The sequence below is a fragment of the Sinocyclocheilus anshuiensis genome, unplaced genomic scaffold (genome assembly GCF_001515605.1).
Source record: "Sinocyclocheilus anshuiensis isolate Anshui unplaced genomic scaffold, SAMN03320099.WGS_v1.1 scaffold538, whole genome shotgun sequence".
Lineage (NCBI taxonomy): Eukaryota > Metazoa > Chordata > Actinopteri > Cypriniformes > Cyprinidae > Sinocyclocheilus > Sinocyclocheilus anshuiensis.
In genome coordinates, this window is record NW_015544166.1 from 224,138 (window position 1) to 251,900 (window position 27,763).

Consider the following 27,763-nt stretch of genomic DNA (forward strand, 5'->3'; position numbering starts at 1 on the left):
ACCGGTATTCGGTATGAACCGGTATACCGCCCAGCACAAATTTTTTTAAATTAAAAAAAATATATATTATTATTATGTTTTTTATAAAACGCATTTTCACCGCTGTTTACACCAGTAAATGATAACCGGGCTAAGTTATCATACACATACGCAACAAATGCTTAGCATATTTAAACATTCTCATTACTCAATAATTCATTATAGGCTACTGGGTGTTGGTTTTTTCTAGAGTAGGTTATACTCCGTTTGATGAATTCACTACACAAAATTTATCTTGCGAAGTGAAATGCATGCACTTACCAACCAAATAATACACACATTCTTTCTATGAGGGTTGTGCTTCACTAAATACAATTATTTAATAAATACCTGTTTACAAAAAGCACTTTGCGCGTACCCAGGACAAAGTTTGAGTTGCACGTAATATCTGAGGGAGCGCAAAGCCACGATCACTATATCTATAATGGAGAGCAAGCCCGCTGTAAGCCGAGAGATTCGTGCTGGCGCCCTTTCGTATTACAATAATGCCATTAAAATAATGGCAAAAACTGCCTCAAACTGAACTATAAATACGAGAATAAAGTTGTAAAAGCTGCAATCCATCTCTTACTGGTTAAAATAACGAAGACTATCTTGTGTTTTTCATGAGCACCCACGGTATCGGCGCCTATGGCATTTAAAATAAATGTTGTTTGTAATGATCGGCACTATAATTCATTTTTTTACATTTTAACATATATATTCATTTATTTTTGTTCTGTTATGAATGTCACAAAATTTAAATGATTTGGAGTGAGGGGAAGTAAAATTCATGTTAGTGTTTATAATGTTTTTTCCCCCTGACATTCGTTTTATTTAGACCTATTCAGTATTTAAATTATTTCTTAAAGTAATAGTAAAATGCGACTTACACACTGATGCGACTTATGTTTTGTTTTGTTTTTTTGCCCCCTGACCTGGTGCAACTTTCCGGAAAATATGGTAAATTTAATTATATTATGCTGTAGTATTAAAAAGTACGTGTACAATGGGGACCATTTGCACCAATAAAACATTAATATTATGTTCATTCCTCCTACCCACATTAAACTTTAGCCTTAAACACTGTTATAATTATGAGGGGGTCCTTGGAAAATCCTCTCCCCTGTAAGGGGTCCCTGGCTCCAAAAAGTTTGAAAACCCCTGCTCTAGATCAAAGCTTTAATTCAGTCTGTGTGCCCTGTGATAGGCCAGAATGTCTGCTGTCTCACTGCATCATGGGTCCTGTGCTGGTGCTGGATCCATCCCTTCCTGCCAACATCACATTGAAGGAGCTGCCAACACTTTCAGTAGCATTCTCCACTGCAAAACAAATCTTACAGGTGTCCAAACCTCTCCACCCCTCCTCAAGCGTGTCTGTTCTTCTCTTCCACTCCCACAGTGAAGGTACAATTATGACCTACTTCTCACCTTTATAGAGTATGACTCTACATACTGTATAGAGTAGACTCACATGCTGTCTCACACTAAACGGAAGTGGGGAATAAAAATATAATTATTTATATAATATAAATGTATAATTGGTAAATATATTATACATATAAGCAATCTCTTAAGAATTACATACATTCAACATTTATATACTTCAACATTTATTGTCCACTAACAGGGACAAAACTGATTCAGTGTTAGTCTAACATTAGTTTTATGTCCTGTTGCAGCTGAAAAAGCCCATACAGATGCTTTGAAGGATGCATTGACACACTCCATCAGCAGAGGTTATCTGGTGAGAAAAATAACTGCTGTACTAACACTTCTTATTGACTAATTCTGCTTTCCATGTCACTCTGAGCGTTAGAAATTCCAGCTTGCTTCTTGGAACAGAACATCACTCGGACATTTTAAATTCCAGCTTCACCAAAATGTGGATATATGACATCACAGAAACTTAGAAAACTTTAAAAAAAAAAAAAACATTAGAAATGTTGCATTGGCAGCTAACTGAAATGAAGTAGGTTGAAGTACTAAAATTACTAAAACTAAAACTGAAATAAAAATTTAATTTAAAGCTAATAGCTAAGAAAAAAACTAATAAAAATGACAAAATCATTTAACAAAATATTAAAATTAAAACTAAAATGAAAATATACAAATAAAAGCTAATTCAAAATATTAATAAATACTACAAAAGTATATAAATAATACTAAAAGTACACTGATTTTGATAATCAAATCAAAAATCGCAAAACGGATGTGAAAACAATGGATTGCCATTTTGTTTCTTGTGTCACCTTCTAAAAAGTGGGAACATGAGCAGGAATATCCCACACCTAAATTTAAGTAAAACACAGTACAAAACCAAAATCCCACGCTGCTTTTACGAATCAAAGTCATTCACAGAAAAGGGAACTTTTTGTTGTTGTTGTGATGTCTGATGTATGATGTCTACGGTTATGCTTTAACCAACAAGAGGAACTTTTTTTTTTTTTTTTACAATTTCCTTTTGATTAATGTTTTATTAGCATTCCTGAGCCTGTTCCTGGCAACCCACATCACTGTAAATTTTGTAGGTGACCCTTATTTGACACTCACATGTTATTATAATGGATTACATCATATGTGTGTGAAATGCAAAGTTTTTTTTGTTTTAAACAAATACTTGTGAAACTCATGGAGTCTAAACGTGTGTTTCTGTGACAGACGACTGATAAGGAGGCTCCGGGGCTGGTCCGCATGCAAACTCTGGCCTACTTGAGCGGGTTCCCAGCGTCACTGAAGGAAACTGAGCAGCTCAGGGTCAAACTACCAGCTGTGGTGACCAGTAAAATCAAACAGGTAAAACCTCTCAAATAAGACAATCAGTAGAATGCAGTGTTCGGAATGACCACAAGGTGGCACACAAGATCCATTAGAAAGACACAGCTGTCTGCGTATTTCCAGTTTGAGTCTTGCAGAGAAATGTTAAGGCCTTAATCTTAATCCATCAACAACCCCAATGAAGTTACTATATTTGTCTTATTGAACTATTACTTGCTGTCGAGCTGCATAACCGTTGCCCATCCATTGATCTATAAAATAATAATCAGTGTTTTGTGTGTTGTGGATCTCAGTGTTTATCTCATGGTTAGGGCAATGTTTGGGCTCCGTCCTGCTGTCTGCGGTCATGTGATAAGAGCTCAGGGTATTACAGTGACACTTGAGCGGACTGATGGGGTGTTAACAGTACAACAACTGTTTGAAATGGCCTGGCGCCAGCCTGCGCTCGGAAAAGGCTTCAGGGTTTAGATGACCTTCTATCTCTGCCTCTCCTGTTTCCCCACAGAGCTCTGTATATCTTAAAATATTTTATTTGTTTGCTTGTTTCATTTCTTTGCTTTGTACTTGCTTGCTTTTGTTTGTTCTTTCTCTTGTTTATATTTTCTTTAGTTTGTTTCTTTTCTCTTTGCTTTAATTTGTTTCTTTCACTCTTACCTTCTTGATTGCTTTTGTTTGCCTGTGCTTGTTTTTGTTCTTCCTTGATTTTGTTTGTATATGCTGTTGTTTGTTCTTGTGTTCATTGTTGGTTAGGGTACTTTCATTTATTCTTGATTGCATATCGTTGTTCTTGCTTTTGTTTGTTTCTTTTGTTTGATTTTGCTTGATTTCAACCACTTTTGTTTGCTTTCATTCGTTCTTGCTTTTGTTCAACTTTGCTTGTTTTAGTCTATGCTTTCTTTAATTTATTTTTGCTTCCAAAAGGTTGTTCTTGCTTTTGTTTGTTTCTTATGTTTGTCTTTGCTTTGCTTAGTTTAGTTTTTTCTTGTCTGACTTTTTAATTAGTTTGTTTTCATTCACTTTAGTTTGCTTTTGTTCAGCTTTGCTTGTTTTAGTTTGTTCTTTGATTTTTTTTTTTTTTTTTTAATTTAGCTTGCAAAGGTTTGTTTTTGCTTTTGTTTGTTCCATTTGTTGATTCTTGATTTTTTTTTGTGTGTGTGTGTGTTCTTACTTGGCTTATTCAGTTTTTGCTTGATTTCATTCTTGTTCATTCTTGCTTTCATTCATGCTGCTTTCTTTTGTTCTTGTATTTGTTTGCTTTTTCACTTGCATACCCTCTGTAACTCTTATCTTAAACTTTTTTTTGTCCTATTCTCTCCATCTAACAGAAATTTCCACAGCTCCACAACTTTCCTTTCATATCTTGTTCTGCTCATTATTGTATTCCAATCTGAACGATGGGGAGTCTTCTGTAGGGTTTTTTCCTTTTAGTATTGTATGTGTCTTTAATCCAAATGTGGGTCACATAAGGTAATATAGCAAAGGATGAAGCTGAGGAACAGATAAAGAAAGAGAGAGAGAGAGTGAGTGAGAAGTTGAGTGTTGAGAGATGACTTGTATTTATAGTGTGTGTTAGCCTGTTTGCAATGTTGATGAAAGCTCTCCCTTGACCTCTGTCCAATGCACACACTGTTACACAAGAAATACTGCCAGTGAAGTGTGTGTGGGGAATCTACTTAGTTATAGGTTGGGGACAAATTTGTCACCAGAAGTAAGCTAAATCTAGCAAATTGTCCCTTTGGGGATGTCCTCAATTGGAAAATCTATTCATAAATAATGTCTTGGTTATAAATACGCAGAAATGTTTGTTTTAGGTTTTTGGTTCAGAATAGTTTGTCGTAGTAAAATATTAACTAATTACATCATTAACTAATTAAGCTTTAACCATTGATTTAGCCTGTTGTCTATATTGTACATAAAATATGCATCTATAAACACAAACACTCCCCCCTTAACTATTTGGGTTCTGCAGGTTGTTTTTTCTTAATGTGATGATGGCAGTGTCAGTACACTTCTGAAGAAGGCCTTTTCTTTCAGGCAAAGCAGTGATGGTGTTCCTGGAAACACATTTTCTGTGTAAATGCTATTGATAGATAACTATTTTGACTCTCTGCAGTCTTTTGGCATTAACTGGAGGAATGGGAACGGTAACAATGAAGACCCTCTGCTTGTAAACAGCATTGTGACAAGTGATAAAACTTGTTTTGAGGGAAACCTGATCGCAAACTCATCATCGCAGGAGTTTGGCTGCATGCTGGCAGTCACATGGCTGTGGTGTGTCTCTAGAACCTTCTGATAGAGGAAGTTAGAAATGATGGGAAAATTAACATCATCCAAAAGAGTAAAAGTAGTTCTATGCAGTTTACTACGTGTGTGTGTATTATTACTGTAGATTTAGCAGTGGCATGGGAATGATTTGAAAAGGGCACAGATTGTGGAGCTGTTATAAACGGCAATTAAAAAGTAAAAAAGCAAATAAGCAGCTTTGCTTATTTGCTTAAATAGTCTGTGCTGCTGAGTGACTGTTTGTATATGTATTTATCTCAGTTGCAGCTGTACTCGGAGGCCAGTATTGCTCTTCTCCACCTAAACACAGTGCAGGATTTTACTGACCTCACCCAGCAGGCCAAGAAGAACCTGACGTTGGAAGGAAAAGAGCTCACAGTCAGTCCGGCATACCTGTTCTGGGACCTTAGCGCCATCTCACAGGTGCACATTTTACTGTAATTTCACACAAAAATTTAAGCCAATGTGTGCTCGAGAAGCGTTCACTTAACTAAAAAAAATATGAATAGATAACTTCATAATAAGCAGTCTTCCTCTTTTTCAGTCTAAACAGGATGAGGATGTTTCTGCCAGTCGCTTTGAAGACAATGAGGAGCTGCGTTATTCACTACGTTCTATTGAAAAACACGCACCATGGGTGCGGCACATCTTTATCATAACCAATGGACAGATACCGTCTTGGCTAAACCTAGATAACCCACGTGTTTCAGTGGTTACTCACCAGGTGAGCTTTGCAAACCCTTGGATGACCAGTAAAGACTGCTTAAATTTCTAAACGATCTCCAAAAGGGACGTCCTTGTTTATTAGCATGTGCTTTAATGCATTCTATTACTAATATTGGGTGTATTTATGTAAAACCTACAGTAATTGACAAAGTCTTGTGTGTCTTGTTGTTGTCGTTTTGTGTTTGTCTCTCAGGACATTTTTCAGAACCAGACCCACCTGCCTACATTCAGTTCTCCTGCCATAGAGACTCACATTCACCGAATCCCAGGACTCTCTCAAAAGTTCATCTACCTCAATGATGATGTCATGTTTGGCAAGGATGTGTGGCCTGATGACTTCTACAGCCACTCTAAAGGTCAAAAGGTCAGAAAGACTGCCTATCTGTCTCCGTAAGAAAGACTGTTTATTTGAACAGCATGTCTAACAGTTTATGCACATCTGAAGTAAAATGTACATTTAAAAGGGAAATTTTGCATACATACAAAAGATCTATGAATGCATACTCTACTGTTCAAAATATTTGGGTTGTTGTAAAGAAATGATTACTGTTATTCAAAAGAAATGCATTGAATTGATCAAAAGTGGCAGTAAAGACCCTTTACATTGTTAAAGAAAAATATAATACATGTTCTTTTGAACTTTTTATTCATAAAAGGGAAAATCCTGAAACAAATGTATCATGGATTTCACAAAAAGCAGCACAACTGTTTTCAACATTAATAATAATTAGAAATGTTTCTTGAGAAGCAAATTATCTTATTAGAATGATTTCAGAAGGGATATGTGATTCTAAAGACTGGACTAATGCTGCTGAAAATTCAGCTTTGCATCACAGGAATAAATTATATTTTAAAATATTATTAAAGTAGAGACCAGTTTTGGTTTTGTAGTATTGGTGAGCAAAAGAGAGTTTTAAAAATGTAAAAACTTTTGAAGGGAAGTGATTTATATTATTAAACGAATAATCTTTCCATTACAACTCATTTGGCCTTGATAATCACCTGAGATGTTTTCTCTGTTCACAGGTGTATCTCACCTGGCCTGTACCAAACTGTGCTGAGGGCTGTCCAGGCTCCTGGATCAAAGACGGCTACTGTGACAAGGCCTGCAACAACTCTGCATGTGATTGGGATGGAGGAGACTGTCAAGGTACTTTGACACCGTCATTTCACCCCAGAATTAAAATACTGTCATTATTCACTCACCCTCAGGTTTAATTGAACCAATTGCATGTTTCTGATCCCATCTTTATATCTGTTTCATAATTTCTTGATTTGTCCTTGCAGGCACTGCAGGCAGCAGTCGTTTTGGAGGAGTGGGCGGTGCTGTGATTGGAGGTGGGCAGCCTTGGCAGTTCGGCGGTGGTCTCGGAGGATTGGGGGGCGTGTCCTTCTGTAACCAAGGCTGTGCTAACTCTTGGTTGGCTGATAAATTCTGTGACCAGGCGTGCAACGTTCTTGCATGTGGGTTCGATGTCGGTGACTGCGGACAAGGTGAGTTTTGACCAGTTGTTCTCAACAGTTTTGACCTAAAGTCCCTCCACTCTCTAACACAACAGGCCCATATATATATATATATATATATATATATATATAATATGAACAGAACTATCAAAGGTGTAGAATTTAGTAACTTTCAGAATAAACATTGGTCCAATTCATTTTTTATTATTAAAAAAGTGATGTGCAGTGTCATTAAGAAGACTCCCCACTTTAGTTGACATGAAATTGCTGTCAAACAAATTTAATGGGCTGTTTTGTTCCCACCAATGTCAAAATCAAAGCCACACCCCTGATCAGAACAAATTTAACTAAATTAAAAGAATAAAAGACAGATGCGGTGTTTACACACTTTGTACAAGGCTGGACATATGACCCTACATATCTTTTTCATTAAAATTAATAGCATTGGACAGGTTCACTGTGTATTTTTGAACTGTTCTGGATATGTGGCAGACTTCTTTTGCGAGCCTTTAATGTTGAACTCAATGTTTCCTGGACCCCTGGTTGACAACCACTTGAGTGTTTCTTAAGTCTAGTAGGAATTGATTGGACTCATTTTCTGTTTGTTTGTGCATTTATAAGATAACTTCAACCAATTGCACTGTGTCGTCCTTCGGAGGAACCAAACGCTTTACACCCTGCCTCAGGGAGAGCTCCAACCGTATTTTAGCTTCTCAGGCCTGGCTAACCGCGTGTCCGAGGCACAGGTCGCTGATAACCCAGCGCTCCGTCACACTTCTGTCGCCAACAAATGGAAGACCATCCACCTGCTGCTGCTGCCTGGACACAATGCCACTCAGATCCACTACAACATCACCTTTCAGAGTGCCAATAACCACGACTTCACCATGACTTTCTCTGTAGCAGTGGATACCAGAGAGCTCCCCAAATCAAACGTATCCGATCCGGTGCAGGAGAAAGACGAGGAGCCCAAACTGACCGTGGTGACCCCAGAACCAGTGGTCATGTTTGAAAAGGTTCCCAAAGAAAAACAAGGCCCAAGAGTTAGAGAGAAAGCCCATGGCGGTGTAGAGATTGTACAGGTGCCTGCGTTAAATGAATCTCTTTTGCCTGAGGAAGTGAAGCTTGAGTTACAGAAGCTGAACGAGAAGCTAATATTAGGTGACATTACTATTAAAGGCTTTAATTTGACCAAAGCAGTGCTGCTGGGGCCGTACAAAGACAAAGCTAAGCTTTTACTAAACAATAAAGACTCTGAAAAACAAGACCAGGACATACAAGCAAAACACTCGAATGAAGACCAGAAGCCTCCTGTAATCAGTCAACATCAGGATGAAAGAGCAGTGAGGGTGAAACAAGCAAATGAAGATGAGGAAAGAAACAAACACTCTGAATTGGAACCAGGTGTTGCTCTGTCTCTTGTCCCAGTTCAGATTGATGGTGTTACACCGAAGGCTCAATCAAGATTGTTTGGCATAGAGAAACCCCTCGCATCTAAGCTTCTCAGCACCCTGATGGGGAACTTGTCTAAAGAGAGAGATTCAGAAAATGAAGCCCACCTCCGCGGGCGGCCAGTGGGTCGTAAACTCCAGTATTACACCTCCAGCTTGGACCGGGGTTTCCTTCCATGGGAGAAGAGGAAGTTCTTTCAGGATCTGCTGGAGGTGAGACATGGTTCTACAACTTTTTTTTTTAACTGAAGGCCTCCCATACATATACACACATACAGTGGGTATAAAAGTCTAAAAGATGTAAGACGTCTTTGAGATGTTAAAAAAAAAATTAAGTAATTTACCACCTTTAATGTAATATTTTAACCAAAACATTAATGCTGTTTAATTTAAAACTGGGAATGTTGATAGAGATAAAAAAAAAAAAATAAAAAAAAAATTTAGAAGTGGCAAGATCCGTATGTTCTTTAAAAAAAGCAAAACAACTTATTTAGAGGAAAAATACATTTTAAGTCAGTTAAACTTAATATTATACATTAATAAAATGTATTATTCTTAAAACTAGATATTGAAGAGAAAAATAGTTTAATCTAATTTTGTTGTTTTCCATTTTAATTATGTTAAAGTTAATATTTATATTTATAAAGTTAATATTTATATTAAATATAAATATTATTAATATAAATGTTAATATTAGTAGATAGATAGATAGGTAATTATATATTATTTTTTGTTATATAAATAGATAAGACAAATAAATAATAAATACATATTTTTATTATTATAATTAATTATTAATATCATCCTGCAATGCCATTGGAAGTTTTCTGTGGCCCCTTGTGGGTTTTGGCCTCCTATTTGAGAACCACTGTTCTAGAGTAAACCAAAAGCCAATTGGTTCTTGTAACTGAAAAGCAGGACTTCTTGCAGCCACACTGAGTATTGCAATCTCTCCTGATCAGTGTATGTGTATCTTTGTATGTGTCTTTTTTTGTGCATCACAGGAAGAGGAGCGTCTACAGAGTGAACTGCAGTATGCAACTGACGGGTCGGCCACTGGACGCAGGTTGCGGGACACTTTTGCTGATTCACTCCGCTATGTCAACAGACTCTTGAATGCTCAGTTCGGCTTCACTTCCCGCAAAGTGCCCGCCCACATGCCTCACATGATTGACAGACTCATCATGCAGGAACTACAGGACACGTAAGAGTCCCAACACATACACACAGACTTATGTATCAATTTAATGTTAGTCTATGGATACAAAATTTTGGCTACCGAAATTCAGATGTCTTCAAAAGTTCCTTGAGTATGAAAGTAAATGAATATATCCTTTTTTGTCTTGATATTTTGCTCCTTCAGCTTCCCTCAGGAGTTTGATAAGACCTCGTCCCACTGTGTGCGTCACTCAGAGGACATGCAGTTTGCATTTTCTTATTTCTACTTCTTGATGAGTGCGGTGCAGCAGCTCAATATATCTGAAGTGTTTGATGAAATTGACACAGACCACTCTGGCGTGCTCTCTGATCGTGAGATTCGCACGTTGGCCACGCGTGTCCATGAACTCCCCTTAAGCCTTCAGGTACACACCACTCTTCTGCCACAGCATGGAGAAAATGACATGATTTTTACATTAGAAAAAAATATTTAATTTAAAATGTAGTGTTTTAATATAGTCTAATTATTTTTTAAATTTAATTTTAAATGTTGTCTATTTTATTTAAATATAGTTACATTTATTTAAATTTGAAATTCAGTATAATTTAATTTAAAATGTAGTTACATTTAATTTGATATAGTTCATATATTTTTATTTCAAATGTAGTTGTTTAATGTAATATATAGTCTAATTTGTTTGAATTTAATGCGTGTTTTAGTTTAATTTGAAATACAGTCAAATATATTTTAATTTAATGTAGTCTAATTTATTATTAAATTTGTCTAATTTATTTCCTTTTAAAATGTTATTTAAATCAATTTAAAGTTAATTGTGATTCAATAAATTTATATCATTAAATTTATATGAAATATATAAAAAAAAAACTAACACTTAACTTAACACTTAACAATAAAGCAGGAAAATATGTACAAATATATACAAAACAGAACTTCAGGAAGGGGTTTTGTGAAGTGAACACAAGGCATGTATAGCTCTTTTTTTGTCACCACATGATTGTCTGTCTTACCCATGTGTTGAGGAAAGGCACGTCTGTTTATTTGACTCTAAACAGGATTTGACCAGTCTGGAGCAGATGCTTATAAACTGCTCAAAGGCTCTTCCATCCAACCTCACGCAACTCCATACTGTCAGCCCCACCCAGGAGGCCTATTACGACCCCAGCATGGTGAGAGCCACTGTATACACAAGCATACAAGTCAAATATTAGAATACTATAAAATCTCACAAAACATCTAAGTGATCAACACCTTGTTAGGCTGTATGCTATAAAATTGTCATGGTTGGCAGAGTCTTGTATTATCAGCTTATTTGATGGTACTGTTAATAAAATCCCTGTTTTGATGTTCCTGCAGCCGCCCGTCACAAAAGGTTTAGTAATCCACTGCAAACCCATCACAGAGAGGATCCACAAAACCTTCAAGGACCAGAATAAATACAAGTAAGATTTTCATTACCTTCCCACAAACACTTCAGCTGGAGCTCTTCAGCATCTCTTACGGGACCAGGTTAGTTATGCAGGCTCTTGTTCTTTTCAGATTTGAAATCATGGGCGAGGAAGAGATCGCCTTTAAGATGATACGGACCAACGTCTCCCATGTGGTGGGGCAGCTCGATGACATCAGGAAGAACCCTAGGTTCGTTCAGGGGCTTTCGTTCCTGTTTTTTGCGCACTTTGGGAAGCCTAATCTTACTTTAAGCCCCTTTTTTGGCCTACAGGAAGTTTATCTGCCTGAATGACAATATTGACCACAGCCATAAGGACGCCAACACAGTCAAAGCTGTACTGAGGGACTTCTATGAGTCAATGTTCCCGTTGCCCTCTCAGTTTGAGCTGCCCAGGGAATACAGAAACCGTTTCCTCCACGTGACAGAGCTGCAGGAGTGGTAAGAATTTAGTCACAAACAATCATTCATTGCATGTTTGTGTAGAAGACAGAAACTTACCTAAGCATTTAACAAAGACAAGTCAAATGTACATTACTGAATCTGAAACATGAACAGAACAGATCAGGACAGACCAAGTCTGGTGGTAGTTTAGTGAAATGCTCAACAGAAAGAGCTTTAATAGTTGAATATGAAACTGTAATGGACCGAATCGACATGAAAAATAAAGAACAAAAGTGTTTGAATAAAGGCATAGCAGCCATTAAACCTAAATAAAGAAGTTTATTATGCTTGACGGTAGTGTAAAGAAAAAAAATATCTGTCCACATAAAACACTGACTTAAAAACTGAACTGCAGCCAAAGAATCATCATTAAATCTCCCTCATGTTGTTCCAAACCTGCATGACTTCCAGTGAAACAAAAAAGGATATGCTTTAAGCAATGTTGTTATTGTTATTAAAAACATGTTCATTAATTGAAATAAAACTGAAATAAAATAAATCTTAGTTGAAGAACTTAAACTCAATGAAAATCGGAAATGTAATTTTGTAAAAGTACTTTTTGTGCACAAAGAAAACAAAAATAACGTCTTTATTCAACAATTTGTCTGCTCGGCGTCACCCTATAGCGCCATTTTGGAGAGTATCACATACGTAAACGACGTATGCTGTTCTGTGTCAGCAGCACTGTACGCGGATACGCTGTTTACGTTGTTTGCGTATATGATACTCTCCAAAAATATATATTTTATATAATTTAGCTATAGGGTGACGCTATAGGGTGACGAGGAGGAGACAAATTGTTGAATAAAGTCGTTATTTTTGTTTTCTTTGTGCACAAAAAGTATTCTCGTAGTTTCGTAAAATTACGGTTGAACCCCTGATGTAACATGGATTATTTTAACGATCGCCTTGCTACGTTTCTGAGCCTTGATCGTGTTAGGATCCTTGCGGTCTATGGGAGGGACAGAGAGCTGTCAGATTCCATCAAAAATATCTTAATTTGTGTTCCGAAGATGAACGGAGGTCTTACGGGTTTGGAACGACATGAGGGTGAGTAATTAATGAGAGAATTCTCATTTTTGGGTGAACTATCCCTTTAAAATAAAGCGGAAACTGAAAATCTACAAATAAAAACTATTTCAGAGTAATAAATAATACTATAATAGTGTATAAATAAAACTAACATTCTTCAAAAACAGTATTTTATTGTACAGTTAATGGGTACTAGAACTTTCAAGCCTCAAAAATGTATTGATTAAATTAAATTGATTTAAATGTTTAAAATTGCACACATATGTACACAAAATGCACACAACAAGCTTATGAAGCCTCAATGAGGATGCAAAAATGCCATAAAAGGAGTCCATATGATTTACGCACTATAATTCAGATGTCATGTAATAGCTTTGTGTAAAGAACAAACTAAATTTTCAGTCTTTAAGCCTTTTTAAGTCTAACTTATTGCATGAAAAAGCAGCCGGCACATTGTTCAAAATATCTCCTTTTGTGTTTCATGGAAGAAAGCCATATGGGTTTGGAACAACATGAGGGCGAGCGAATTGAATCACTGATTGATTCATCCATCATTTTGAGTAAACGTTAAGCTTTCAAACAGCAGTGTTTACACCTGATGAGATTTATAACATGTCTCCAAAACTTTTCAGATCATTAGTCCCTGAATATAATGGTTTATTGGTGTAGAGATATATTTGGTTTTGTTGTAATGAGTTTCACAAGTCTGTTTACATTTAGCTGTGTGAAGTTGTGTGTGATTTATAGCCTGTTTCTGTTGCTTTACTCTTGTGAATACTGGTAAACGTTCCTTCCTGTCATCGCTGTGTGAAGTTGGGTGATAGCTGTCGACACAGTCTGGAATTCTGGGAATGGGGAGGTGGTTGAAGAAGGGTTTATGTATCTGTCGCTCCTTTGGAGGGTTACAGGCTGGAAATTATGACAAGTGCATTTGCCATTCATGCTCAACCAGCCAGAGCGGCTCTCTGTTACACCCAGATGCCCCATAAAGCCCCATCAGAGGCGTGTGACCTGAGGGCCAGGGTGTTATTTTTGGGCACTGCCAGGCTCGAGCAGCCCCATAGGCTGATTTTAAAAGCTGTGTATGCGCAGATTGGCTCTGTCAGACACAAACACGCCGGTGACAAAAGGGTAACGGACTGTGCTCCTCACAGATGATGATGTCTTTGATTGAGGGTGACCACAAAAATGGTCACCCTCTCACCTCCGACGGCCTGCTGCGTGACATCAGAACTTGAGTCACTGTGAACTGTCAGTCACAGTCTTGATAAATATACGGTTTTGAATCTGGCAAGAGTTAAGACAGCATCACCATTCCTGCCCTTGTATGCTGACAGCAGTGAATGAGCTCACTGTTACAATGCGGGCATGTTTTTAATGATCTATTCATCTATCTATTTATTTATTTATTTATTTATATTTTCCTTTTTAACAGAATTGTTTAGTAATATTTAATAACTTGAGTCATATAATGTATCACTGCAGAGCTGCCTGGCAAGGTCAGTAAATGTATTTAAGTACTAGAAAATTTAATATGAAATCAGATCATTTGATAGTGATATTTATTAATTAAAATTTATTTACAAAAGTTTTACCTTCAAAATAGATTTTAGAATTTAAATAAAATAGATTTACCTTGGAAAACATATTAATATATTATTATCATTATTATAAGAAAATTATATTTTTGAACAATGATTGAGGTCTGTACACTATTAAAGGTGCTACTTTTTATTTAATAGTTGACTTTGTCATTAGTTAAAATTTTCTGAAATAGTGTTTGTTTTATATCTAAAATATATTTCTTATTTAATATTATTTTATATTAATACTTTTATTCAGCAGTACTGCATAAAATTGATCATAAAAAGATTACAAAAGATTTCTTAAAAAAAAAGTTTAAGCAACTAACAGTAGTTTTACAAAAAAATATTAAGTGACACAATTGTTTTCAACATTGATGATAATAAGAAATGTTTCTTAAAATGTTTCTCACAATATTAATGGTTTTACTGTCATTTTTAACAAATAAACGCAGCCTTGGTGAGCATAAAAGACTTAAAAATAAAGCCTTTGCCCCCAAACTTTTGCACAGTAGTGTATAATTTTTTGTATACATTATATTATATATTATACATTGACTCTTGTATTTCTAAAAGACTTTGCAACTTCCTTCACTTTTGGAGTTTCACAGCAATGAATTCTATACCTGGAGATCTATTCAAAACTTTTCTGTTCACTTCGGAGCAGCAGGAAAACAAAATGACAACCATTCAAAAATTGTTGTGTACTCTGATGAAATACATATTTTAGCTACAGTGTTATCAGTGTATAATGATGCTTGTTGGATCCAGATTGTGTAGTTATAGCATCTACCATGTAACAGGCTAACCAGAGTTAATCTTCTGTTTCACAGGCGAATATACAGGGACAAGCTGAAGTTCTGGACCCACTGTGTGCTGGTGACGTTAGTCGTCTTCACTGTCATATCGTTCTTTGCTGAGCAGGTCAGTTCGGTTCAGCTTACATGTTCATTGTCCACTATCTCTGGTTCTTCATTTAACTTTGTCTCACACAAACACAGAGTCCAGTGGAGTCTGGCTAGTCTCATTACCTTTAGCAATTAATATATCAACTTTTACCCAGCAACCCTCTGTGTTCTTTTAAGGAAATGGTAAAGGCAAAAATATCATCCTGATGATTGATCAACCAGGCAGCTTGCAGCAAATAGTCACACTATTAATTGTGGGGTCAGGTTTCTGTCTTTTGGAGAGGTTAATGGTCACGGTGACCTTTTAAAAGACCAGTGTGTCTTCATCTGTCCTTAGTGACAGAACAGTAATGTGAACACTCACCAGAAGTACAAATATGGAGATGAAACATTATCAGCGGGTGCTTCCTCTGCTGCCGTACATGCATGTAGAGGCATGTCATGTTGACTAGCACATTAACTGGCTTAATTACAATCTTCAGAACAGATTTACAGCCTCCCCATTAACTCGTTTAGCCACATCCTGTTTCTCTTAATGGAATTCCTGCTTGTATGTAGCACTCATTTTTCTCTTTTTTTTATGTATTGTTATTAGTTAGGGGTTCTGAATGGCCACTTAAAATGCAATGAAACCAATCATTAATGTATTAATAAAAAATTATTTTTGTTATATATTATAAATGGTTTATATTCATTATATAATTATATATTTATTATCACTAATCAATCTGATTGAATTAAAAAAAATAAATAGACATATTCAAAACTATCTAATTAATGTTTAAAAACGGTTCAATGTAATGATACATAAATTGAGGAAAAAAGCAACATTTATATATCATTTTTATGAACATTTTACACATTGATTTTTCCATCATTTTTAAATTGGGCTAAGAAAAATAGAAGTTTTAAGTTCACCAGCCACTTCAACTTTAATCCAATTTATAAATGATTTGGTCAATGATTTATTAATGTGCTATTGTATCGTTGCATTTAACTATAATTTTAAACATGATTTAAATGGATATTAATATGTCAGTTTGAATTTCTATTCACAATTTTTTTTTCTATTCAGTTAACTGTATTTTCAAACATTTTAGCTACATTCTTATTAATGAATTAAAATACATGTTTAATTTTTTAAACAATTAAACATTTGTAAATATGGATATATTTTTTTTAAACATTTATAAAGTTGAAAAGTACTTTTTTTAAATGAATAAAATAATAGTTGATTGATTTTTATTTTTAAATAGCACTTCTCCATAAGGGGTGGGGGAAAAAATCAATTCACTGATGCATGTTTCTTTGTCAAACTTTTCTGAATCAATTATCAAAAGAAAAAAAAAATGTAGTGAATTTATGAAGATTAATTAGAATCACATAGTTACTCTGTGAATCTAAACTGCATACTGTTTAATTCTAGAATTAAGGTCTCTGCACACTGAGTCCGAATTTTTAGTCCGAAATTTTCACACGTTGAAAAATAAATACGACCTCACGTTGTGTCAATCACGTTTACACACTGCCTCCGAAACTTTCGTCCGTCATAAAAAAATTCGGACCAGGTTCGATTTTCTGCGTTTTCGCATCCGTATCAAGCATTTTGATAGGAAAGGATGACGAATACGAAAAAAAAAACGGAAAAACGCATACGAAAATTTCGAACTCCGTGTGCAAGGACCTTTAGTCTTTCTTTCTTCGTCCTTCCCTGTTTTGATCATATGTTGATCTTGTTTTTTATACTGTATGTGTATCACGTGTCTGTCACAAGTTGCCCAGCAGCATTCATAACAGGTTTGGTTGACACTCCTTCCTCTTCCTTTTCTGTCTGTCCCTCAGCTGATCATATTGAAACGGTGGCTTTTCCTCAGACGCAGGGTCAGCAAGGATGCGACCCCCGAGCGGGTGTGAGGTTATTCCTCTCTCAGAGGTTGTTGTGTGAATATGAAGTACCACAGCTGTACTTCTGTTAATGCCGTCAGATAAAATTGCCCATTTAGAGGTGACTGGGTGAAGTTGATGAAGAAACTTCGAAGTGCAGGCCTCCTCCACAAAGGGGCATTAGTGAGACACACTGCGGCCCTCGAGGCAAGTGACTTTCTCTCAGCCTGCGATCACACTCCAGGTTGCGTATTGAATGTGAACTGAACTCAATGGCCCAAATTGAGTGTGTTGCCATATTACCTTACATGTTTAAATTGTATTAATTAGAATTTTAATTTATAAGGGAATGTCAAGGGTAAGGGTTGTTGTTGTCCTTGCAGTGCCTTTCTTTTCCACATGAATGAAAGTAGTGGATTCTAATGCGCGGCTGGAACTCTTGGCCTTGCGTTTGGCTTTTTGCATTTGTCTTAATCTGTCACTCTTGTTTATTCCAAAGTGGCACAACATCTCCAGGAGCATATTTAAAACCGAATAGCAATCCTGATACTTGTAAATTTGGGCAAGGATCATAAAAATGAGCCATTTCCTTCTCTTTCTATTTTTAACTGCATGTCGTTTTTGCTTGAAGTCCTTCACGTGATTGTCTCTTAGTGGGACATTAAATACTGACTTTGTCTGAAATTCAGATGCCACCGCCTGTGGCCCTGGTGTGTATTAATTAACTCCTCACCTTCACTTGTCTTTTAAAGGGAATCGTTTTTTGGCTTGCTCAAACGTTGCAACTACTGACCCCAAACCTTTGCATAATGCTGTTCTGGGATGAATTTCCCTGTTTACTTTTATTTATTATGTTAGAAAAGACATAATTGTAATGTACAAGCATATCTTTGTTTTATTTTGGAAATGTATGTTGCTAAAATTCTGTCAAAATACACTTCTTTTAGGTCTTTAAATTACACTGACAATTTACCACTTTTGTGTCAATTGTAAATTCAACCAGGTGCCTAATTTGATAATGAAATAAGAACATAATCTGAATGCCGAAGTGTAATGAAACAGCCAAATATGTTAATTAAAAATCTTTCATGACTGCATTGATATGCCTTGTTGTTTTGAAATGTCATTGACTGGGTTAATATTTATTGGTCAAGCAAATGTAGCTGCTCCTGTTTGCTGTTATGTGTCATTGATTCTTGCTTCCAGAAGGAGGAAATGTAGCTAATATAGTATGAAAAGAAGACCCCAAAACACGTAAGAAATGGACGTTAGATGGTGCTCTATTCAAATCAAACAAAATGTATCGTTTTTATTAGCCCTTTGGGAGGAGATGATTCTAAGCAGGCAGAGAGTGCATCATAAAACAGGCACAGATCAACACCCCCCAAAATCCCTCAAAACAGAGCTAAAGGCAATGCCCAATAACTCTGTTTGTGCTCAGTTGAAGCTCTAGGAAGTGAAACATACAACCAGGAAGTCTGAGCAAACTGGGATTGGGTGACTAGGGAGGGGGTGGAGAGATGAGTCTGTTTTTAGCACACAGTCCTTGACAATTAAGTTCTTTCAATTATTATTTTTGTTTTAAACAGGCTTGACTTAATTTCACGCTAAATTGAGTCAGATTATTAAAATAAATACACTGTAATCACTGGACAATCACAAAAGGTTTACGTAAAGCTACAATGGCTGTTTGGGCAGTTTTCTTTTCTGGAGCTTATTCTCTTCTATAAAGTGTCACATGATCTACAAATAGCTGCTTTTTTATCAACATTAAAAATTCTGAACGGTATAAAAGGTTCTGTGGTGTAAACTATTTTTGGCAGTTTGGCGACTATATCAGGCCGAGAAATATGTTTGTAATACTTGCTTTTGTTGTATGTATCAAGATCAGACATATAAAAATGGGCCTAAATGAAATAGATATTACGATGTAGAAAATGGACTTGGATGCCCAAACTGCAGTTGTAGCTTCCCTTTTTTGTTAAAAATTGACAAACATGATCAACCCCAAAAAAACAAAGTACATATCTACTGTGATAAATACTGTTGTGAAACAAACATGTTCCCTCCGTTATTTTTTTGATTCTTTTGCTCATCTCTATCTTTCACCAAATTGAGGAAATGATTCTATGCAAACGTTTTTGGCCGATTCAAATTCAACGTTTGATTTCCCACCAATTTTCCTTCTTTATCCTTTGAAAAAATAATAACAAGTATTTCTAATGTGTTCCTGCACAGAATGAACCATTTCAAGGCAAGGGCCGCCCTCTGGCCCCCAAGGCCACATTTTGTACATTGTCTAAACTCTTTCTTTTCATCCAGTGATATATTCTAGTGTACAGTAGTGTGGTTAGAAAACGATACGAGCTGGTCTGGTCAAACCTGGCAAAACATTCAGTTCTGTTAGTCTGTGATGGTCACACTGTCAAGGCCGTTGCGGTTTTGGTTGGTGGGGCTCTCTTGCTCTAGTTTGAGAAGTGGGACAATGCCTTCATCCTTAGATACCGCTTCCTCCTCCCGCCGGGCAAATTGTCAGTCTCTATGTGCGTGGCCCTGTGGGGTGATACTGAAAACCCGGATTCGCAGGTGGGCGGCGATTTGCAGGCACAGACCTGTGCAGTAACGCAGCAGATCCACCAGGGACAACACCTAAACATGGGGTTGGAGCAGAGACAGACTTTAGTTTTGACTCCGTAAACATTTTGCTATATGGTGCATTTGAAAACGCGGTGGTTTGACCCACTAATGGTTGTGGCTCACCATGGCGATCCAAAGCACGATGTGTTCATCAATGTAGCTGTTGAAATACTGATTCAAAAAGAGGAGTCCAGGACCAATGAAGGCTGTGTCAGGAAGATGAAGCTCACTCTTGGTCATGTGGGCCACCTGTAGAAGAAAGCACACCTGATGCATTTTGGATAACTGTTTATGTAAATGATGAAGCTCATGATTGCAAGGGCCAAATAACAATTTTGACTTCTTATATAGGCATCAGCAGCACTCACCACCAGCTTATTCGAGATCTTGGCGATCACTATGCCAAATGTAAGGACGTAAAGGCAAGGATGGTGCTCGAAAACCTGACTAGAGGACTTTTTAAAGATGATGAAGGCCAGAGAGAGGATGAGGCCGATGTGTAGACCAGGAGACAATACACTGGTGTCCTGAGGAAGACATGTGCAATCACCCTAAAGAGGTCACTTTTTTTAACTTTGCCTTACATTAAATCTGGTAACTGAGCTATCATAAGCAGAAGTGTGCCAAAAACGTGACTGCAATAGGACTCAATGCTTTTGAGGAACAAAAACAACTACTTTGAAGACCTCACTGCTGGAAAGCACTTACTGCAACGGTTGAGCCGTTTTTGCCCACGCCACCGTTCAGGATGACGTAGAAGTAGTTATAGGTTGAATACAGAAAGCCACCAATAATGCCGAGGATTGGAAAGGTTTGCAAATCCACACCAAGAACAGGGACCTGGGTGAAAGAATGAGAAATCCGTGTCTTTAATATGAGAGTAGCTGTTATTTTGTGTCTCATGTGAGCAGGGGAGCTGGGAAGGGGCAGGGCTGAAGCTCTGAGCATGCTTTATAAAATGAGGAGAGGTTAGAATAGATTCATGTGCGTGTTGACATCTGCCTTTTTTTTTTTTTGGCACGTCTATGGGTGACTGGTAGCCATAGTAGCAGTTTTTACCTATATTTACCTTTTCACAGTCTGTTTGTCCTCAGAGAGGAGGCAGAGAGCAAAAGACAGAAGGTCTACTTAAAGAACACACTCAGAAATGGGGCTCTGACATGATTCACAGTTTTGGAGGATTTGAAAGCTTTCTTTTTTTTAATAAAAATATACAAAGTCTGTAGTTCGACTGCATGTCACACCGCAACTGAGGTTATTATATTTATATTATATTTAACATTAGAATGTTTTTATTGTGAATAAACATGCAAAACCCCAAAACTATTAATAAAAAGATGTTATATTTATAGCTTGAGTTATGTTATATTTCAAATGTATTATTATTATTATTGTTGTTGTTATTGTTATTATGATAGTATTGTGTATAAACATATAAATGTAACGATCAATCCACTGAAGGCGAGCGTAGTGAAGAACCCAAGTGCAGTTTATTTACAGTGTGATCCAAACATCCAAACAATAATCCGAGACAAGAGGGCAAGAGAAGCATGACACTAACAGCATAAAACAATTACAAAATAAAAGACATGAAAGCATGAACAAGACAAAACCCAAACACCACATTACAGTAAATAAACAAAAATATTAATAAAAGTGATATCTTCACTTAAATGTATTATTATCATTATTATTATGAATGAACATGTAAATAAAAAATACTAATAAAAGATTATATTTATATTTACTTAAATATATATTAATGTTAGTTGTTATTATTATTATATTTAATATTATAATGTTTTTATTTTGAATAACTATTAATAAAAAGACGTGAAATATTTACCCAAGTGTATTATTATTAATATTATGTTAGTATTGTGAATAAACATATAAAATAATAATATGTGATATCTCCACTGAAATGTATCCTTCTTATCATTATGAATAAACAAATAAAAACTACTAATATAAGATGTGATATTTCTCTTTACTTTAATATATGCTATATTAATATTATTTTATTATTCTTATTCTATTAATATATATACTGCATGCATAATTATTATGCAAGTAAATAATATTCTGATCGTATTTGTTTAATAAAAAGATGTGAAATCATGAGGAAAAAGAATTACAATATGTATTGAAGATTGTATTGACAGCCCTAGCGTGCACATGGTTTAAAGCAAAATTTTTAATTGAGTGATTTTTAATTAGTAGGCCAGCAACATCACAAGCTGACTTTGATATAACAGTCATAAGTTATTTAAATATATATCAAATAAAATAGCAGTCAGTTCACACTAAGGCTGCACGATAAATCGCATGCGATATTTAATGCGCATCTTATCAGTAAAGCCGGTTCTGTAATCAGCGGTAAATCTCCATCACGTGCATGCTTTCACATCGAGCAGCATGAACTACACAGAGCCGTTGTTCACTGACGAGCTGCGCAAAACCACAATCATATTTTGCGCAGCTCGTCAGTGAACAACGGTGAAAACATGCGATTTATCGTGCAGCCCTAGTTCACACAATATGATACTTGTAATTAAAATCATATCTCTGCATCAAGTCAAAAACAGACACCATGTCCATCATTTGAAAGCACTTTGTGATTGGCCACAATGGACTCTTCCAGTGTAGACCGCTTCAGTGATTATAATGGGAGTGAATTTATAAACGTTGTGAACGAGAAAGAAACTTCAGAGGCTTAGTGTGATGCTAAAGAAGGTGAATGACATACCCTAGTCTCCCAAAGACTCACTCCTCCAAATGCTGTCATCAAATACATGATTATAATAGCAATCTGGACTTCTGTCACGTCAACCCTGCAGAAAACATTCGAAAATACAATACAGTTAAAAAACATCACACAGACAGGTTCAGTAAATTCAATCGAATAAGCCGTAAATGCACTCACAATCCGAAGCGGAGTGTCCCGGACACGTATGTCTGCCAGTGCGCGCAGAAAAACATGAACATGCCCACGAAGCCACAAAAAAATGTCCAGTTAGGGTAAGCGCCGATCCCACAGGATATACACGTTCCCACGGCAACAAACACTAAGAGAGCAAGCCAATTAGAGTGTTGTTAATACATACTATATGTACAGATGTTAATAAACAACAAACGGCTTAACTGCTAATCAATAAAAATATTAGCCAGTGTCCAATAAAAAAAAACTTAAATATGATTATTGTAAATATATAAAAACTAGATTTTTTTTAACAGATTTTGAATGGTGGGGTGTTGCTAGGTGGTTGTTTACTAGGCCATAACAAAAGACGTTTATTACGATCACTAACTGTACGTGTTAACATTAATGATGCTTAACGAAAACACTATTAAATATTACTCCCAACCAAATGGCGAAAGGTTGTCTAGCTGGTTATACCTGTAGAAATGGCGTCACAGCCATGGTCAAAGAGCTCACCAAGAGCTGAGCTGCTATTGGTCCGTCTGGCCTGCTTCCCATCAATGGCGTCCAGTGATTGGTAGATGAAGAGACCTAAGGCGCTGAGAAAGAAGGCCCAACCTGGAGCCTGGAAAGAGTAGATTTGAAAGAAAACATAAAGGCCAGTACATTGACATTGATCAAGACTAACTCAATAAGACCTGGTTCTTCTTGTTTGACTGGGCTCAAAGTCAATGAGGCATTATCATTTTTCAAAATCATATGAAATGCTCTTTCTTGAGATTTGTTTGCAGTTTCTTTCATTCAACCACTCAAGCAAGGTCTTTTGTGCCAAGAGAGAAAACAAAACCTTAGACTAAAACTTTGACCTCTAACTGTAGATATGGATGGCTTGTATTTTTTTTGTGCGAGACCGAAAGGAAAACTTATCAAGGTTCACAAATATGGACACAAAGGAGCTCTTTTATCTCCTTTCCTTTAATAGATATGGTTATCACTGCTATTTTGCCATAATTTCGTTTGCTTTAGAGAGGCCATTTTGGAAAGAAGCACTTCAGCCATACATATTATTCAAAGGTAACTAAGCAGAGTGAGAATAATCAAATAATGTGAAAGGAAGGAAAATGCACAGTAGCTACAAATGTGAAATGATTTAATTCCTTAGAGGAGTCTGGTGTAATTGCCTGCCCTAGATTGTTGCGTCCTTTGTTTTAATGCTCAGTTTTTTGCCTATCTAGGACTAATTTTCACTTATTAATTTCACACCTTTAAGACTTTGAAATTAAACTGGAAATATAACTGTTGGTATATTAACAGAAGTGTAATAGAGTAACAGATGTAATAAGTGTTCAAATATGACCCTGAATAACCAATAGGACATTTGTAATTGTGGATAAAGTAAAATGTGAAGGCAATGTATAAATTGTTATATCAAGGGCAGCTTGTGTGTGTGTGTGTGTGTGTGTGTGTGTGTGATAGTTTGCTATGGGCAAAGGTCCATGTGGCCTAGTAGGTCGATTTCCCAAAGAGACTACATGCAGGCCATCTGGTTTCACTGCACATTCACAAAACAGAATAAACCCCCTGTGTGATTGAGTTAGCGCTTCAGTATTTTTTTCATTAAAAAACTACAAAAGGCCTTTAATGTATCAAATAATGTCCCTGTTAAGTCTGCTACTGTGAATGTGCTTCCTAAATGTAGCAGGTTTTTTGTTAGGAGAAGAGAACACACAATTTAATAGTGTGTGTGTGTGTGTGTGTGTGTGTGTGTGTGTGTGTGTGATAGTTTGCTATGGGCAAAGGTCCATGTGGCCTAGTAGGTCGATTTCCCAAAGAGACTACATGCAGGCCATCTGGTTTCACTGCACATTCACAAAACAGAATAAACCCCCTGTGTGATTGAGTTAGCGCTTCAGTATTTTTTTCATTAAAAAACTACAAAAGGCCTTTAATGTATCAAATAATGTCCCTGTTAAGTCTGCTACTGTGAATGTGCTTCCTAAATGTAGCAGGTTTTTTGTTAGGAGAAGAGAACACACAATTTAATATCAGGCCTATGCAGTTACATTTCATGATTAATGACGTACAGTATAATTTATATTATATAAATATTGATGCTAGATAACAAGTTATCATTTGCATTGTACTGTTAGTTACTGACGATGATGCGCTATAATTAGTTGTCAGACAGAATGTGGGCCTAAACAGAAGTCTGACCGCAGTGTCGGACCATGTCCCAAAACACACTTGCAGCCAATCAGCAGTAAGGGGACGTGTCTTGTATAGAGAAGAGAGCGCTCAATTTGAGTGTACAGGACGGATATTAGCAGATCGACTAATGATAGAGAACTGGAAGATAAAAAAAAAGGAAAATATCAGAGGAACAAAACATTTAAAAAAGGGTTATGATCAGACAAGAGGTAGGACCCACGTAAATATCGGAGCAGCTTTCCAGCGGTGGAGAGAACTCAAGGAGCGGGAAGGCCTGGAATCGGACGTCGATAAAAAAAAAGGAAAATATCAGAGGAACAAAACATTTAAAAAAGGGTTATGATCAGACAAGAGGTAGGACCCACGTAAATATCGGAGCAGCTTTCCAGCGGTGGAGAGAACTCAAGGAGCTGGAAGGCCTGGAATCGGAGGCCGAGGTTGCGTTGTTTCTTTGTGATTGGTGAGTAACATTGATTTTGCATTGTTTCACACAACTTATCTGTGCTGGCTTTTGTTTGAATATGCTTGTGTGTCATCTTCGCTTGTTTCCGTGATCATCGTTGCCAGGGTTGTGTACGTACATGTGGGGCGGAGATATCAAAATAGGGGCGAGGTCCTGGTGGAGTATGGGCGTGTTTGTTTTGGTGCTTTCAAATATCAACATTGTTTGGCAAAAATCGCTTGGTGCACCTTTAAGTAAAGATCATGTTCCATGTAGATATTTTGTAAATTTCCTACCATAAATATATCAAAACTTAAGAACTTGCTAAGAACTTAATTTGGACAACTATAAAGGCCATTTTCTCAATATTTAGATTTTTTTTTTTTGCACCCTCAGATTCCAGATTTTCAAATAGTAGTATCTCGACCAAGTATTGTCCTAACAAACCATACATCAATGGAAAGCTTATTTATTCAGCTTTCGGACTATGTATAAATCTCAATTTCAAAAAATTGACCCTCATGACTGGTTTTGTGGTCCAGCGTCAAAATGTCCTGACTCTTCCAAGCTTTATAATGGCAGTGAATGGGGGTCAAGATTTTGAAGCCCATAAAAGTGCATACATCCATTATAAAAGTACTTTTGGGGCTGATAAACGCCTTCTGAAGCGAAGTGATGCGTTTGGGTAAGAAAAATACCCATATTGAATACCAACTTGATAAACTGTAATGTAGCTTCCACTAACTGTCGTACGCTCATTCACAAGAGATTAGCGTTCCAGAGGATGACGCTTCAAAATCTCGACCCGTGTTCACTGCCATTATAAAGCATGGAAGTCATATACACCTGGGACCTTCATTTTTTTATCCCTTTAATATATTTAAAAAATTTAACTTATTCCAGTGATGGCAAAGCTTAATGTTTACAATAAAATTATAATTACACGACTACATTTTAGCCTTAGGAAAAATCCTCTAATTTGATTCTTAACCTTTTTAAAGGTGATAAAAGCACCCATAGCCATACTGTAGTAGTGAATATCAGCACAGTTGTGATTACCTATGGCCTTGTGCTGTTATTCAATACAGCCGCACTCTTCATGCAAATATTGCTTAATTATAATAACTTTATAATATTATTTTGTAATAACTGTATTATTACTATGGCTGCTTGACCAATTCAAGCGTCTCTGGGTTAAAGTTCACTCAAAGCCCTCTTTATCTGTGTTCCAGCCTGGCAACAGGTGGGTTAAAGTTGTGCATTTAGCAGCAATCTCCAGAACTGCATAGCAATAAACAGAGGAATCTAGACTTTGTCAGTGGACTATAGACTGTGATTCTGGAAATATGACACACACACACTGAGACATGGGATCACAGTGCTGCCTGGAATCAAATACAGTGGGTCAACAGCTAAAATAACAAATAGTAATCTGCATAGTCTGCACAATCAATAAATGATAAAGCAGCTGCTTACAGTGCGTCATAATACATGTCGTAACGTGAATCAATAAACCAATGTGCTACAATAAACAGTGACCAGAAATGCACAAATATGAAGCCACGAAACGTTACTTGAGTGTATTTACAGCCTTTGTTCAGCACCACCGGAAGCAACGAGGTTCGAAATGTGATTGTTTGTTTTTAAAACTGACGTGGCAGGGCATTTAAATAGAACGAAACACGTCACACCGTCACTCAAAGTTCCACTCGCGTCTGAACTCACCTCCTCCGTGGCGGTGGGACTGTAATACACGAGAATGACCGTCGTTAATATGTTAATAAGGAGTCCAGTGATGGTCAGCGTGTTCGGCGCGACCCACGTCGGGATCTGCTGGACCAGCCAGTTCCAGTATATCTGGCAGGGCGGCTCGAAGAGAGAGCGACCGGCCGCGCTGTATTTGTGTTCCTCCAGGCGCTTGAGCTGGACAGCTGACAGCGACTCCGGACAAGCGCACTGAGGCATTATGATCGCTCTTTCGGCAGGGGCAATGCAATGTTTTGGTCCAAATTCCCAGGTGTCCACTTAGAAGAAGGCATTAGCATGCAGTGGTTACGTGTGGAGAGTAATTTTTGATGAGCGGAACCGACGGTCTCCTCCGTTCCTAATAGTTGAGAGCAGATAAACGGAGAGGCGCAGGAAACTGGTCCGGAAGAGGACGCAACCGGGAAATTTGAACGAGTGCTGTACCGCGTCTGACCACCAGGCTTCCTGGGGCCGGTTGCATGTACTGCCTTAAGACTAGTCTTAAAAAAGTAGTCACCTATTTTTTTTTCTTCAAGACCGGTCATAACTTTTTTAATTCAGTTACAAAAAGATAGATTGGTCTGATTTGAATATGAATGGTTAGACTGATTA

At 36.9% G+C, this 27,763-nt stretch overlaps 2 protein-coding genes across 3 annotated transcripts in view; one reads left to right on the forward strand and one right to left on the reverse strand.

Moving 5' to 3' along the window:
* Positions 1-18,231, forward strand: part of LOC107695880 (N-acetylglucosamine-1-phosphotransferase subunits alpha/beta-like) — a 22,591-nt gene extending 4,360 nt beyond the window's left edge. The window contains exons 1-18 of one of the 2 annotated variants that reach the window (XM_016495962.1): positions 893-981; positions 1,229-1,425; positions 1,701-1,765; positions 2,680-2,814; positions 5,341-5,502; positions 5,624-5,803; positions 5,999-6,169; positions 6,832-6,955; positions 7,093-7,299; positions 7,891-8,933; positions 9,725-9,924; positions 10,084-10,303; positions 10,953-11,066; positions 11,254-11,339; positions 11,437-11,535; positions 11,618-11,785; positions 15,237-15,327; positions 17,154-18,231. In XM_016495962.1, the coding sequence (XP_016351448.1) occupies positions 1,257-1,425; positions 1,701-1,765; positions 2,680-2,814; positions 5,341-5,502; positions 5,624-5,803; positions 5,999-6,169; positions 6,832-6,955; positions 7,093-7,299; positions 7,891-8,933; positions 9,725-9,924; positions 10,084-10,303; positions 10,953-11,066; positions 11,254-11,339; positions 11,437-11,535; positions 11,618-11,785; positions 15,237-15,327; positions 17,154-17,225 (3,306 nt within the window). In that variant the 5' untranslated portion in view covers positions 893-981; positions 1,229-1,256 and the 3' untranslated portion in view covers positions 17,226-18,231. Of the gene's footprint in view, positions 1-892; positions 982-1,228; positions 1,426-1,700; positions 1,766-2,679; positions 2,815-5,340; positions 5,503-5,623; positions 5,804-5,998; positions 6,170-6,831; positions 6,956-7,092; positions 7,300-7,890; positions 8,934-9,724; positions 9,925-10,083; positions 10,304-10,952; positions 11,067-11,253; positions 11,340-11,436; positions 11,536-11,617; positions 11,786-15,236; positions 15,328-17,153 lie in introns of those variants that run through there. The other variant, XM_016495961.1, reaches the window with a different exon arrangement.
* On the reverse strand, positions 18,040-27,566 carry LOC107695881 (cholinephosphotransferase 1-like). The gene is made up of 8 exons (XM_016495963.1): positions 27,131-27,566; positions 23,233-23,380; positions 22,759-22,900; positions 22,582-22,666; positions 20,541-20,672; positions 20,201-20,359; positions 19,956-20,081; positions 18,040-19,844 (listed from the first exon to the last, which is right to left on the reverse strand). The coding sequence occupies exons 1-8, from the start codon at positions 27,368-27,370 to the stop codon at positions 19,728-19,730; spliced, it is 1,149 nt and encodes a 382-aa protein (XP_016351449.1). The 5' UTR covers positions 27,371-27,566; the 3' UTR covers positions 18,040-19,727.
* Positions 27,567-27,763: the final 197 nt, after the last annotated feature.